General features: G+C 38.8%; 2 protein-coding genes across 2 annotated transcripts; one reads left to right on the forward strand and one right to left on the reverse strand.

Annotated features, from left to right (window-relative positions):
• Positions 1-1515: 1515 nt before the first annotated feature.
• Positions 1516-5868, reverse strand: ghitm (growth hormone inducible transmembrane protein). The gene is made up of 9 exons (XM_067488531.1): positions 5710-5868; positions 5213-5371; positions 4755-4857; positions 4534-4645; positions 4273-4414; positions 4013-4121; positions 3626-3814; positions 2238-2409; positions 1516-2156 (listed from the first exon to the last, which is right to left on the reverse strand). Exons 2-9 carry the CDS (start codon positions 5342-5344, stop codon positions 2069-2071), a joined length of 1047 nt encoding a protein of 348 aa, XP_067344632.1. The 5' UTR covers positions 5345-5371; positions 5710-5868; the 3' UTR covers positions 1516-2068.
• Positions 5869-6137: 269 nt separating this feature from the next.
• Positions 6138-12800, forward strand: chst3b (carbohydrate (chondroitin 6) sulfotransferase 3b). The gene is made up of 3 exons (XM_067488530.1): positions 6138-6707; positions 10766-10981; positions 11157-12800. Exons 2-3 carry the CDS (start codon positions 10902-10904, stop codon positions 12349-12351), a joined length of 1275 nt encoding a protein of 424 aa, XP_067344631.1. The 5' UTR covers positions 6138-6707; positions 10766-10901; the 3' UTR covers positions 12352-12800.
• Positions 12801-15858: the final 3058 nt, after the last annotated feature.

A 15858-nucleotide genomic window follows, 5' to 3' on the forward strand; every position in this document is an offset into this window, starting at 1 on the left:
AGGGTGGGCGTACATCTGCCTTGACAGGTTATGGAGAGAGAAGACAGAAGATAGAGTTAGTAGGACCAACAACTGCCCATTGGAAACACAGCACAGAAGCTGGGGGACACCAGCAGAAAGCTACACTAGGCCTAAAGCTCTGGCTCTGGAGTGTTGGTATTGAGTGATGTGCCAAAGTTTTGGAAAACGCTTCACCCGATGACAGCACAATGCCGGTGTCAGTTGATAACCAGTTGATCCTGGGGAAACATCAAGGATTTAATTGCAACTCATCCAATATTCATAGAAACACATAGGTGAAGAAGACAAATGTCCAGTTATTAGGATCCCTCCCCTGGGGATCGTTAATGTCTGTACAAAATACTGACCCAGTCCAGCCAATAGTTGTTCAGATATTTTGGAACAAGCCTACAGTACATTAAGCAGTAAAAAACCTTGGACCCTACCCAAATATTGGCCATCAATCTGAAAATGAGAGGACAACTTTTATCCCCAGTAATGGCAGATCTCCACATGCTGAAGCTTTCCCCAATCTCATCCGTTATTGCCCTCTTTATCCCTTCCATCTGCAGTTTTTCAATACGCAAGGATATATGAATATATATATGATATAGGTGTCTAAAACGTGTATATGATCTGAGAGATTAAAACACAGCTTGACAGCTGTAGGCTTCACGTGTATGTACTTTAATGAAACACCTTCATATTTACAGATGTTAGCATCTGTTGCAAGTGCCCTGGTTTGGAGGTTTAATTTTAGAGGAACAGCCAGATGGCAGACAAGAGGATTACTACACTAAGCCTTTGTCATCTGCTGTTTACTGTATAGGCAATACAAGGTGGGCCCCCCACTGGTCCCTTATTGTCGGGTCACAACTGATGAGAGTGTGGACGCCAAATAATGAAATTCACACGTTGAATTATTTACAGTAGCAGCAGCAGTGAGGATTTGCGAACCAGCAACATTTTGTCACACCGATGTTAAAACTTCGTGGTTAGAGAACATTTAGTTGATTAACTGATTACTTGCTCAACAATAAATTGGCAACTATACCTTTTAAAGTCGGTTGTCAAACGTTTATACCCGTGTCTCAGTAATAGGATTCAAAATGAATATATTAAGGTTTTGGACTGTTGAGCAGGAAAAATCTCTGAAGTGGAGGTCTTATAACCCAGGAAACTGTAATGGCCAAAAACCATCTTTTTTTAAAAAAATTCCATTTCATTGTTATTCATAGCATGAACACTGGCTTTCTATTCAACAGATAAGTCATGACACTGTGATAGCACGTCAGCATGATACAGGACCCTGTAACTGAAGCAGCTAAATGTAATTCAGCCATCTTTAACATTATTTACACTTGTGCTTTTCCTAATGTGGCTGCGAAAAAGGTTTATTTCAAGAACTGTGGCATCTCACCCTCTACTGTATTTTAATCACCCAAACAGGTATGTATGAATGATTAGAAAAATAAATTACAACAGCAATAAACAAACAAACAACAAAAAAAAGCATCACTTTTTACCAATTTATTGATTAATTTCAATTACTGTACACTTTTTCAGAAATGAATTAGCGCAAACCTCTTAAACCTATCTCAGAAGTGCAATGTCAGTGTACAGGGGAGCAAGTACAACCAGAATAGTCATTTCTTGTACTGTGAATGTTGTTTACAAATGTGCATTTCTGTAGCATATACCAGATCTTTCTAAAGCTTCATTGTAATTAGATACAAAATCTAACAGAAAATAAATAGAAAAAAATAATATAGAGGAAATCTGAGTCAGGAAATGTGCTGTCGATTGAGATATTCTACCCATCTGTAACCCTCAGTATAAACCAGATACTTCCACAGCCAAGGATAGAGCTCTATATGTTATCAACGTACAACAATTTGTCTGCTTGACTTCACCCGGTTTTCATAGACAAAGAATGTCTATTTTCCCAGTTTGATAAGACTTGTCACTAAAAGATAAAACCTGGCATTTGCTGCAAGTAAAAAAAAAAAAACAGACACTGCACAGCTTGGTGGAAGTTAAACAGAAACTAAATTCAGAATGATGCTATTTACTTCCTTTTTCCACCACCGCCATTAGCCAGAATCATCACCATCCTTATGAAGATATTTAGTGTGTCCATGTAAATCCCCATACACCTGTAAAGCACACAAATATGAGATTTATTTCCTTGTTCCATTACATGCCTAACAATAACATATACACTGTACTAAACTTACGTGTTGATGGGATCAAATTTCTGTACAGCATAGAGTGGGTGTGTCTCTGCCTTCTTGATGACTTTCTGAGTATCATAGAGGAGGAACATGCTGAACAGGAGCAGGCCTCCATAGACGGCCACGGAGTACAGGCCAGCTCCAAATGCTGAGGTGGGTGGCAGGAACATGGATCCTGAACAAAATAGGAACATTTGCTGTGTGACTGATAAGCAGATTCTGTTCACTGGATTCTAAGGGAATGCATATAGAGCTAGACATTTCATTAGCTTATTACTTATTTGTAATATTTTTTGTACATATGTAGGTAACAAAATGGTCGGCTTCAAGCTTTTTGCAGTGATGGAAACTACCGTAACATACATATGGATATATAAATATGCAAATTCCTGCTGTGTTCAGTAATTCAGCCATAACCAGAAAGGCAGTAATTCGTGCCTAGATTTCTGCCTGTAACAGCGGACACTCCTGGATCCATCTTAAAGAAATGATTGGTAAACAGTCCACTTTGTGTGGCCTGTGCAAGTGTGTTTTTCAACTCAGCAACTTCCTTCTCCTCATTCTGGTACCAATTCTCCTACCAATATTGACACTTTTTGGCTGGGTCCAGGGGGTAACCAATTACGTGGCAGTAATGAACAAAACTGCACCAGAATGATCAAAAGAAACAATTTTTTTTTTTTTACTCCAATTGTTATGTTAACATTACATCCTTAAAATACATTTTTTAAAATATATATTTGTAAATAGAAAAAGAGAATTGATAAGAACCTGAGTTTACAAAATTCAAAGGCTACCCTACCCTAGATGTTGGTGTAGTTGCTTATTTTTGAGCACCAGAGCTTCATCTTTTCCTGTACAAACAAAAAGGGCCTATAACAGCTTCATTTACCCGTTGCTATAGAGAACTTCATATTGCAATGTCAAAATAATTTGTTAGCATACATTAACTGGATTGGTTGTGTGAAACCTAACACATTAGGTGTGATCCACTCATCAATTTTGTACTTTGTGCATACAAGGAAATAATCATGGCAAAAACATCCCAATACCCGGTGTTTAATAGTCATGACATTTTGTTAATCTGTTCACACTTCTATTTTTCCAGTATATTCAGTTGGGCATTAACTAGAGAGCCACTAATGCTGCAGTTGACATACACTAGCCATTTAGCTAGTTATAAGAGTCCCAACATTAGATTGTCTTTACATTAGCAACACTAAATGACAACAAAATTCAAGCCTCCTTATTAATTTATCAGTAGTCCTCCTGTGGAATTTGCAGTGCGATTTTCAGTCTAATTATTTTGGCATGTATTTACTAATTTCGACTCATATCTAATACATCAGACACAAAATTTATCATGTGAACTATATGTACATTATACTAACCAAGAGAGGAAGCAAACACCACTCCAAAGCCGACAGCCAATGGCCCACCCATATTGAGGAACTTCTCACTTGGGGCACACATAGCCACAGTAGACAGACCTCCCACGATGCCTGCTGTGTACCATGCAGCCCTTATCATCAGAGGACCTCCCAAGAGGGTTAGGGGGGCGATAACAGCACCCATCACACCTTATCAATAAAATAAAAAGTTGAATACTACATTCAATAACATAACAACAACCTAGATTATAACAACCAAAAAAGAAATGATTTGCTTAGATGTTATTCTGAGCCTTTATATGGCTGCCCTCTAGTGTCGATTACAGGCACTACATGGCAGAATAACAAAAAACAACGAGTTTTCTTATATGACATTGCTTTACAAACCTGCATGAAGCATCCAAGCAAGGTGTTTGGGCACAGGGCTATGCTCATATGAAATGGACCTGACCAGCATGCCAGCACCAATCATGGCTGCAAAAGTGGCTCCAATTGCCTGGATTAGAACAAGCATCAATTTATGGTAATAGCTCATTTAAAAAGAAGATTTATGGTTAAAACTGTTTCAATTGCTGTGGAAACTTTCAAATTATTTTACAACAAATGTTGCATCTACATTTCATCCACTTTAGTTATGTAAAGCTCACCAGCCAGGATCCTCTCATCATCAGACCCATAAGGGCTGGGGTCCTGCTCACTGCTACTGCTGACAAAGCTGTCAGGCCAACGCTGCCAGCAAAGTACATGTAGGTGGAGTGGATCCTGTCCTTTACATACTGTGGCCAGATCCTGCACAGAGAGAAAAATGAAGGTGAGGGAGCAGATAGGGTGTAAAAACCAATACTTTGTACGAGCGTGTGCTTCAAAGCCAAATTTAAGACCTGTTTGCACAAAAAGCTTTCACTCACACTGCTTTCTCAATTGCACCAATTTCATTGGACATGCCAAGTCCATAATAGCACAGAGCTCCAAGGCCAACTGCTGCACCTCCAGCCAGAATTATTCTTCCCATACTGTCAACTACAACAAAATATATTTTGAACACATTGTTTCTTTGTTAACAGGCAAAACCTCAGTTATGTAACAGAACATAATGGAATAAGTAACTAGTGTATGTCACAGTATGTACTTCTAATGGCAGTATCTGTTGCTGGCTCAAAAGCTACTTCTTTAAGCTGGTCTCTGGTTGTCTTTGCACGGCGGATACCAAATCTGGCCTTAGAGGAATAACCCTGTAGAAAAAAGAACAGGGATTAATTAATTAAAACTACCAACATACAACCATGAACTAGCCTATACTACCTCATTGCAAAGTAAAAGTTAGGGATAAACCATTGTATTCCTGTCATTGCACATATTTAACTGAAATTTGTACTAGAACAATCACCACATGAGAAAGTGCAGATGCACCGACAGGGGTACTAATGGGACCAGGCAGACAAACTACAAGGTCCAAATCTGTGACTCATTGATTAATCATCAGTTTTTTTGTTTTGGTTCTGCCGTTTTAGAAATGTGAATTGCTGCTGACATGTAAACATTTGAAGAAGCAAGGCAAGACCACACATATCTTCACATTAACTTTACCTGCTGGGGCCTAAGCAGGGGGGAATATGCTTTCAGGATGGGTGCTCTCATTGCTGGGGAGCCCTGCGTCAGGACGGAACGGAGCCCGGCCAGCGGCAGACTCCTCAGGCATGTCAACCTCGTCATTAACATGGTCACAATATATTAACCTGTGTGAGTCTGAAAATAAACAAATCGGCAGGTAACGTTACAATAGCAGACAGACGTTATAATTTTATGTGTTAAGCCAAGTGTCACAAACAAATCGGGAAAAGGTTAAAGCAACAAAGCATTTATAAATCAATACCTAACAGAGAAGAAAATAAAATTATCGTTTGTTAACTGAGTTAGCGAACGTTAGCATAGTTACATACGCAGACTCGTTTAGCTGCAAAGCTTTTCATAAACTGTACGTTTTATAGTTTTACCTTAACAAAATGTAATAAGCCTTAACATTACTAATATATTTCTGTTGTATAACGTTAATTCGTAATTTGAATCAACTAAGCGTGACGTACCGTCAAAGTGTTGCTAGTCGTTCACCTTTCTGGAAACAAACGCGCAACTTTCTGACGCAACTGTTTTGTAACCTTCCTGAAAATTCTTCATTGCGTCATCATTAAGCGACAGAGGTAATGGGAAGTGTAGTTTTAAGTCTGCACAAAATAATCATACAATAGGCCTTCTGTAATCAGGGATTGAATACGTCCATAAGTTTTGTTTATCATTTATTTATTCAGTATTAGGTAAGGAATATTACTACTACTAATATGACATTATTACAGACACACGTCATCTTTGTTTTCTTACGTGTAGGAGTGTAAGTGTGATACCTTTAAGGTAGAGCTATTTTTCAAATTAAACATTTGCAAAAATAATGTGAATTGATATAAAAAAGTGACCTTAAAAAAAAGTAACTTATTGTAATATAAATCATGGCATAGTGTCTGAATGCCTAGACATCTAAAGGTCTATAAAAAAAAAAATAAAAAAACTTTGGCAGCAGAGTGTGCTTTTCTCCACAAGGTGGAGTGCTTGCTTCTTCTTTTATTGCGAATACAACAGAAACTACAAAAACAAAAAAACAAGTAAACACAATATGCACTGTGTTTTAACGATGTGCATGAAGCTGTTTGCAGTAACAATAAAGCTAACAAACTATAAGGTCTGTGAAGGGTCATAGCAGTGCGCCTCCTGTCTGAAGATCAGCTCCTCAGGAACACAGTTCCTATGTGATTCACGGAGTCGCAACTTGTTGGAAAGACGAGACAGTCAGTGGAGCGGGCAGCCTGACCCGCATCCTCCTCAAACATGATTCAGTCGTATCTTCTGGCTTCATTTACTAAAACGAGTCCCAATTCCGATTTAACTTTGGATTTTTTTTTGTCACGCATGTGATACTTTTGGGAAGTAATGGAACTGATTTCTCTCCGGAGTCGCTCTTGGAGGAGACGCTGATCAACTTCACGGATGAAGCGAAGCGGGACGACTTCCGACAAGGCATCTCAAAATGATGGTGCGTATGAACGAGGGACAAACAGTTTTTTTATATAGCCCATTTGAATGTTGCTTTTAAAAAACAAATGCCTATAGCCTATCACATGGAGGTTGTACGGTTTTAATGAATCCCCACAGAAACTCTCACAAAGTACAACAAAGTCATCTAAAGTTAGGCTACTGGTGTGACACTGGCATAAGAGTATCTTAAATGAAAGTGGCTTGTCATAACTGGTAAATGGTCTGCACTTTTATAACTCTTTTCTACCTGTTGGCACTGAAAGCGCTTTACACCTCTTCTCATTCACCCATTCGCACACACAATCAAAGACTCACTCACACACACCCCGATGGGGGAGCTGCTATGCAGCTGGCCAACACTCACAGGGGCTCAGGGAGTTTAGTTTCTGGCTCAAGGACACTTTGACATGTGACCAAAGGAGCTGGGGATCGAACCAACAACTGTGGGATTGGTGGACGACCAACTGTGGCGCAACTGCAGTTGCCCCTCAAAATAAATAAAGGATCATTTTTTGTTAAAGCATGACTTCAGTTTGGCTGGTTTGTCTTTTTGTCCTTTGGATGATGCGTATTATCTCTGCAGAGCCTGAAGAAGCTACTGTCCTACTGAAGTCCAAGATTTTCCAAGATTAAATTATGGTATTTTCAACCTGTTTATCAATTAATCTATAAATCAACAGCTGACATTGTTCCAACATTAAATGTGGAGTAAAGCATGCAGATATTTTGCAATCTTAATGAAACCTCATTGTCTACAGGCTGCACTCACTTGTCTGCTTTCCAACCCTCCCCCCACGACCTGACAAACAGCACTGAACCTCTGATAAAATGGCAAGGCTTGCCCAGAAATGCACCCATTTCCAGCCAAACCATTACCCCCATTGTTTACAGACCTCTAAAGCTGATCATTAATAAGCAGGGGCTAAAGGTTTAACCACCTTTAGCTTACAATAGTGTTAACTATAGCAGCAATGTCTGAGTTTAATGTTAAGAAGCATAGTAATAAACAATTTTCAAGTTTTAAGTCATTTATAGTGCTATATTGAGATACAGCCTAGGTTCACCTTCTATCACATTATGTTAAAGGGAATTACAGATAAAAAGACAATGTGTTTTATTAGATACTTTATTCATCACAATGGGAAATTCACAAATGTCCAGAATATCCACAATTTAAGGCAGTAATGTAAAAATGCAACAGACTAAAAATGTCTAATTAATCCGGTTTAATCAGGAAAAAAAAACGCGCTTTCAATTGTATGATGTGATGAACTCATGCTAGAAAGTCACTAGTAGGCCTATACAGCTACAACATAAATGTTCTGCAGTACTATGCACTATTCAATGTTTCCTTGGTTGAAAAACATTTTCATGAACACCACAGGTTCACCTGTACAGGAAATTCACACTTCTCACACAGTTATCACATGTTATCACTTATCACGTGTTCTAGCGTCACCCAACCCTACTCTGCCATTACATTTCAAACATTTAGTGTTTGAAATGTAATGTAGTCTGCTATTTTTATATATATAACACATGATTCTGGGATTTTCCTCAGCTGACATTAGGTTCTTCAAAGATGTTGAAAGATGTGACACTGTTTACATCTGCAGCGCTGTACACTACAGTGTACACTTGCAATACAGTCTCAAGCAAGATATGTTTGGTTGACTACTATTTAATTTGTCTTCACATAGGATTTACATTAAACAAGAGCCAGTTATTAAAAAGCATTTGTAACAAGATGATAAATGGCGCAGTGGTGGTTTTGTTATGAGCAGATGATCAAATGTGTCATATGCCTCAGTGGTTTGTGAATATTCAAGAATGTCAGCTTACGCGTGTGTATTTTTTTTTTTTTTTTTACTTCACACAACAGATGCAATAAGCTGAGATAATTGGTGTACATGTAATTTACCATACCAATGACAAAACCTCAGACCATTTCCTTGATGAACTGTTTGTTTTAAATCATATATGAGGGGAATTAAAATGGCTTAAATACAGATTCAGTCCCACAGAGTGTAAAATTCTGTCAGTAGCTGTTCACTTATCTTATTTTTTAGGCCAAATAAGTCTTGTTGTTTGTCTTAATTTGTTCAGGTGCAGCTACAGTAAAAAAAGTACAGAGCAGAGATGTTGCTACATCTGCTCACAATCTCCTGTGGGTTTCCTCACACAAACTGTACAGTATTTGCTTGACATGCATTACTTCTAACACTGAGGGGCTTTTAGTCACTGACTGACACTGAAGAGATCTTTGTGGCTGTAGCATGCGGCAGGGTGGTGCAAGATGGAGCAAATTTTTCCTGACTGTGAAAATGTGTCTCAGTACACAGGCTGCTCACCTTTTCATTACATACCACTCCACATCAACAGTGCTCTGTTGGAGCTGTAAACTCCTCATTTCCTCTCATAGAATTTCGCAGGCAGTGTCCAACCATTCACTGTGTTCACAATGTTGTCATTTGGCCTGGCTTCTGTGCTCACAAAAGCCTGGACAGAAACTGAAACAGGATGTGAGAACTGGATCTCCAGATGTGTTGCGTAGATATATGATTTGAGGCTTTCCACTTCCTACACAGCGTTACTTGTTTTTTATCAAATACGAGAGTACCTTGCCATAGTAAGTAAAAAGGCTGGTCTGTTGCTTCTTAATTAACAGCAGCAGTTTCACTAATGTGTCAGCCCTGGTGCTCGACCTGAAATTCTTCATAACACACCTTACTGTGATCCATTACACATCACACACTCATGATTCTATTAACCTGGCAAATGTTTTTCATAAACCCTGATGCGTGATTTGGGACTTAAAAATGATTTCTCCACAACCTCTGTGTGCCTGTTGATATACATTGTAATTGGCACAAATCAAAAGCATACTTTCCCAATTTTCTTGGAGGGGGGGGGCAATCTCATTTACTCCTATCGTGCTGTTGACACCTTCAGTGCAAAGGAGAGATGAAGGATTATGTTAAAATCCAAAGATTAGTCAGGGATCTGAGCCAAGATGCTATTATCTTAAAAGTGAACTTGTATTAATCTCTCAGGAATGGCAAGATCTCCCCAAACAGACATCATTAAAGTCACCCTTATCTTCATCTGATTACCCACCGTCTTCCCCCAAATGTTAACAAATGCACAGCTTTACAATGTATGGCTCTATGACAAACAGGCTTTAATTTCATCAACATTTTAACACATACACACACCTCTCAGTTTCACTGTGTTTTAGGACGACAAAGGCGTATTATGGGGATGTATCAAGGCATTAGCATATTCCCAGATAGTCTACTGTACCAGTAACCCATGTCACTGAGGACCTCTGTTTAAAAGATCTCCTCCCAGTGTTGACATGGAGGAGCAGCTAGCAGTCCCACACAACGGGCTGCTCTGCTATGTATAAACAGGATAGACACTGCATCACACAATTCAGTGGCTTTGCACTTGGAGAATTACAGTTCAATGGCAAAATTGTGTGTGGTAGCCGTCTGTCACTCAGATTTCATTTTGTTAAAAAAAACATATACAAAGACTGACTCCTAAATACTGTTACTCCATAAACACCATCCTTCAGTCTTGCATAGTGGGTGGGCATGTTCCTGTAATGCACTGGTGCACTTGAAGATAACAAGGACTTCCTCGTGGGAAGGACTGGCTTAGATTTCAGTACAACACACTCCGCTATTCCCTTCTCTTACCTTCTTAGAGGTATAAAAATCATATCCTAAATGTCTCCATGAGTAAATGTCTCCATCTTTGGCTGTGCAGAATTTAGTACAGTGATACTTTGCATGCCAGCAAATACAGGAAGAAAAGATTCATAAGAAGGTAAAGAAGCCTGGTTTAACAACTGCTCTGACTCTGACTCAGCATCACAGTGCAGTATAACATGTGTAGCAACAGACTGCCAACTTCCCCCATTGCAATGAGTCGTTAAAACAAATATCTAAAAGTGTTCCAACACAAAGAATTGAAACTAAGCAGTCACTCACAGCCGTGCTCAGATGTGCAAATGTGTAACTGACAGGCTGATGTTCATTTCATTTACAGGATGAAACATCGACTACAACTGTGAATACAAATAACTGGAAGGCTCTTTAAGAAGGCGTCTGGACACTTGCAAGATTGGCAGAACCCATTAAGAACCAGTCTGTAAAAGCATATCCAGGAACAGCTACATCCAAGAATGAGGTTCAAATACACAATATCCATCGTCTTTTTTGTGGCACTTGTTATCATTGAGAAGGAAAACAACATTATCTCAAGGTAAGTCTATTTCAGCGATCAATGGAGCGCTTTTGTGACTTCTAGCACATTTATGTTTCTAAGCTTTCAACAGATATATTTTCTTAAATGTTATTTAAGAGATACAAATAACACAGCTGTCATGTATGTTAAAATTGAAATATATTTTTACCTCTGGTTTCTCTTGCACTTTAAGGGTGTCAGATAAGCTCACCTTAAAGCAGACCCCCCAGACCCCTCTACACACCAATGGTTTGTCTCACCTACTGCTAAAGCACAATGATTCCTTCGCTCTAATGAATCGGCGCCTGGTGAACTACAGTGAGCGCCAGGACAGAAAGACAAGAGGCAGGAAACACATCCTCCTGTTAGCCACCACCAGGACAGGGTCCTCGTTCGTAGGAGAGTTTTTCAACCAGCAGGGCGACAACATGTTTTACCTGTTTGAGCCACTGTGGCATGTGGAGAAAATGTTGGCGCTGGAGACTAGAGTCACCAATGCCACTGCAGCCGCCAGGGCATACCGCGATGTGCTCCAGCAGCTGTTCCTGTGCGACTTTTCTCTGCTAGAGAACTTCATCAACCCCCTTCCTGTGGACCACATCACAACTGCCCTCTTCCGCAGGGAGTCAAGCAACTCTCTGTGTGACAATTCAGTCTGCAGCCCCTTCATCAAAGGGGTCTTTGAGCGCTATCACTGCAAGACCAGGCGTTGTGGACCCCTGAATCTGACTATGGCTTCTGAATCCTGTCTTCAAAAGGAACACAGGGCCATCAAATCAGTGAGGGTGCGCCAGCTGGAGACCCTTCGTCCTTTGGCTGAGGATCCACGTCTTGATGTGAAATTCATTCAACTGGTTCGGGATCCTCGGGCTGTACTAGCCTCACGCATGGTGGCCTTTGCAGCCTATTATAAGAACTGGAAGCAGTGGGCCATAGATGGGGATGTGCCTTTAGATGATGATGAGGTGAAGAAGCTGAAAGGGAATTGCGACAATATCAGGATGTCTGCAGAGATTGGCCTCAGGCAGCCATCCTGGCTGCGCAGACGTTACATGCTAGTGCGGTACGAGGACATCGCTCGGTTCCCCATGAGAAAGGCAATGGAGATGTACAGGTTTATTGGAATCCCCTTGACTCAACAAGTGAAATCCTGGATCCTGAAAAACACCCAGGCCTCCAAGGAGGCTAGCGGTGTTTATTCTACACAGAAAAACTCTTCACAACAAGTAGAGAAATGGAGGTTCCGCATACCTTTCAAATTAGTCCAGGTTGTACAGAGAGTTTGCGAACCAACGCTGAAGCTTTTTGGTTACAAATTCGTGAGCAGTGAAGAAATGTTAACAGATAAGTCTGTTAGCTTAATTGAGGATAAATTGTTCAAAATTTGATTAAACCTAAAATTAACTCTGACAACCATTCATGCAACTCTGGAATGACTGGTTTTTAGTAGTGTTTTACCTTAATTCAGAGAGATATATTTTCTGATTGTGTGCTATTTAAAGTTTAGTACTATTTAAAACAACTCGATAAATACAATTTTTGAGTAAAAGATGCATAGCAGTAGGTAGTGGAAATTTTATCTCAAAAAAAGAAAGCTGCAGTACGTTTGTTTTTGCACTGCAGACAATTTTGTCTGTCCCTAAATTAATCTTTCTTGCAAATATAGGAAGTCTTAAGTGAGAGCTGTGGGTTTGTAAGCAATAATGAGCTCTTTTAACTGTTTGTAGGCCTACATTAGTTATTTTTCTCCAGCAACTTCTAAGTTAGCAATAAAAGCTGCTTTTACACCAAAGAAACTTGAAATAAAATTTAATGCACAGCCAAAAAAAAAAAAAAACTTAGTATAGTAATGTATGTTGCCAGAATAGGAAATGCCAGTGTTTTTCCATGCATGATACTGTATTTTGAGGTAATGTTCCATGCTACTTTATTTATTTCTTTTTTTTTTCTGAAAGGTCAGAATGACTTCTGGTTTAAATGATCTCAACAAAGTATTTTCCTGATGAGGTACTTTTCCTTTCACACACATACTGTAGTTTGCTGTATTTGCATGTTTTCTAATAGGTCAAACATTGTTTGAAGCTGTCTTCAGGATGGTAGCGACACTATGTAAAACAGGTGTGTACACTGCTACTGTACGAAAACAGTTTAACTGCAGCTGGTTTGCAGGATTGTGCAAAGTTTGTCAACAGGTCCCAGTCAGGTCTCTTGGCTGGTGAAAAGAGGCCCCGAGACAATGGCCTGCCAGATTCTTTGCTCATAACTTCACTCTATGCTTCTCTGTTTTTACTAAAATAACCTGTAAAATGTCTACTTTTTAGTTAGGACACGATTTTAAAATTGTGAAAGCAAACCTGTTATTTTGTAAACTTGTCAGGAACATTTATATCCATCTGTCACTCGTACAATGTCCAAATTTTGTCATCAGTTTTTTAAGGATCAAAGAGATTAAAAGAGATTTTCAGATGATATGAAATAAAAGAACACATGTCAATACAGTATATACCAAACATTTGCCCTGTAATAAATACTTCCTTTGTAAGGACTGTAATAGAACAATCCACTGCAATCACTTTTTAAAGGGGATGGGGGACATGCTTACATGCTTACAACACTGATGTCATTCAGGCAGAATAGCTGCCATGTTTACCTTTGTATTTTATAATGGTAGCATATTATCATTTGCTACTTAGCATTAAATAATTAACTGCATTAAACACAAAATACAGCAAATAGAGTAAGTTAAATTTCTTTAGCCAAGCAAATATTTTGCTCTGATGATGCTCGTAGATGAGAAGTGAAACACATTAACAGGAAACTACTGGTATCATTAGTCTTGTTCTGGGGGCCGTAAATATCTGGCACATTTATGGTTACCCTACGCTAGGTGGACAACCCCAAAGATAAGGTTTATATTCCTCTCATCTTGTTATATTACAGAATCCACAAGGCTAGTTCACATATATTTGTGAGCATATAAAGGTTTGTTTGATTTTTTAGAAAAAACAAACCAAAAAATATAAAAAAAACAAAAAACAGTCACAGTTCATTTTATAGTTTCTGTTATGAAGCACATTCACATTTATTTCCACGCCCTATTTTATTTATTTTAATGGTCATTTGAGGTGTTTCTGGCTTTACTTCTCTTAAACTAAACATTTAAGCTTTCTGCACTGACACAACACAAGAAAACACAAGAAAAAAGGATACTGTGGAGGCAGCTGTCTTGACTTTCAGTGTGTTTACCACTGTGGGCCGGGCTATTTATGTCTCCAAACCTAGTAATTACCCCAACTTTACATATAATGTGGTCCAAGTCATTTTCGTCCACCTGACCCCACCCTCTTACAGAAATGCAGGGTGGCTGAAGTTTAAACAGTCTCACTCTCTTAATTCTCCCTTTAAACAAAATAGGGACTCTGTGGATTAAACATGTATTAATTCACTCATTCGTGCCCTCACACACAGTTAAGCTGAGTGCCCTCGGTGCACTTACTCATCTGGTAGTGAAAAGTGCCGGGTCTGAGGCATCTAAGATAAAACCTAATGAGGAGAGGTTCAGGATTCCTAAACTCTTATATTTAAGTAGCTTTATGTGGGATGTGTGGAGGGTGGAGTCACTGTATGGTTGGATCAAATATAGATTAACCACTTTCCACTAAAGTACAGACTTCTCACCCCACCCCCTCTGCAGTGAAATTAGGGTACTTAGGTAACCCCACCCTCTTGCTCTTTTATATGGTGCCCTGCCAAATCAACCATGAGGGGTTTGAAATATGCAAAACAGCATGAACAGAGTTATCTGATTAAGACCTTGCTGCAAGATCAGTGAAATAAACACAAAATTGAGATGATAATGATGACTGAAGTGGAGACATAAATCTAAGTACACAGTAAATTATCTCACACAGAGTAATGTTATTCATTGAAAACAGTGTGTGTGTATGTGTTTGTGTGTAAGTGTGTGTGAGAAAGAGAGGCAATAACAGAAATCCTTCTAACTCGTAGCATACAACTGATGAGTAATAAAGAACAAATTAAGCAGTGTTCATCTGTCATATAATACTAGTGCATTGGAAATATCTGAACATTATTTCAACTATTAACAGACAATTTCCATTGTAGCAACAGAAGTTGCATTAAGCTCTGAGGCAAATTTTGCATAGAAATCACTTCTGAGCTAATTTCATACAGTACTACTTCAAATAAAGTATAAATTATAAAAGTTTTATGCATTTACTGACACTGGATCAGGTGTCACATAACCGTCTCGCTTTAAATAGTATATGACCATAAAACTAGGATGTGATGGGGTTTGGTTTGTCTGCCATAGCTACATATGCATGTTGATGCAATTTAGAAATTAATATGAACACCAGTTTTTCCCAAAAACAGAAGTACATCGCTTATGTGGCTATTCATCTTTCAGAGGGAAGTCAGCAACAGTTTCATTGTTGTGCATCACAATTACAAGACTGCTATCAAGATAAACTGAACAGTGCTTATAAAATGTATTCACACCTACTGACTTTTTAACCTGAGTCATTGTCAATTTACGTAACTTTGATTCTTTGACAAACATTTACAAAAATATGTTTTTTCTTAAGAAAAAAAAAATATCTCTACAAAGTAATTTACACTAATTGGAAGTATAAAACTAAACATAAGTGGTTTCATAATTATTCACCCCTTGAAAGAAAATACTTACATCAACACAGATGCAGCCAGTTGGTATTACACACAAAGTCTCACAATAAGTTAAATGGAAATCACCCGAATACGGTAAACGGAAGAATTGCAAACATGCCGTCATCTGGAAGACTCAGTTACTGGTAAATCAGTATCCTGGCCAAAAACTACACCACAAAGACATAAGAACACTAAAAACAACTGTG

This window comes from Channa argus, chromosome 20 (assembly GCF_033026475.1).
Source record: "Channa argus isolate prfri chromosome 20, Channa argus male v1.0, whole genome shotgun sequence".
Taxonomy (NCBI): domain Eukaryota; kingdom Metazoa; phylum Chordata; class Actinopteri; order Anabantiformes; family Channidae; genus Channa; species Channa argus.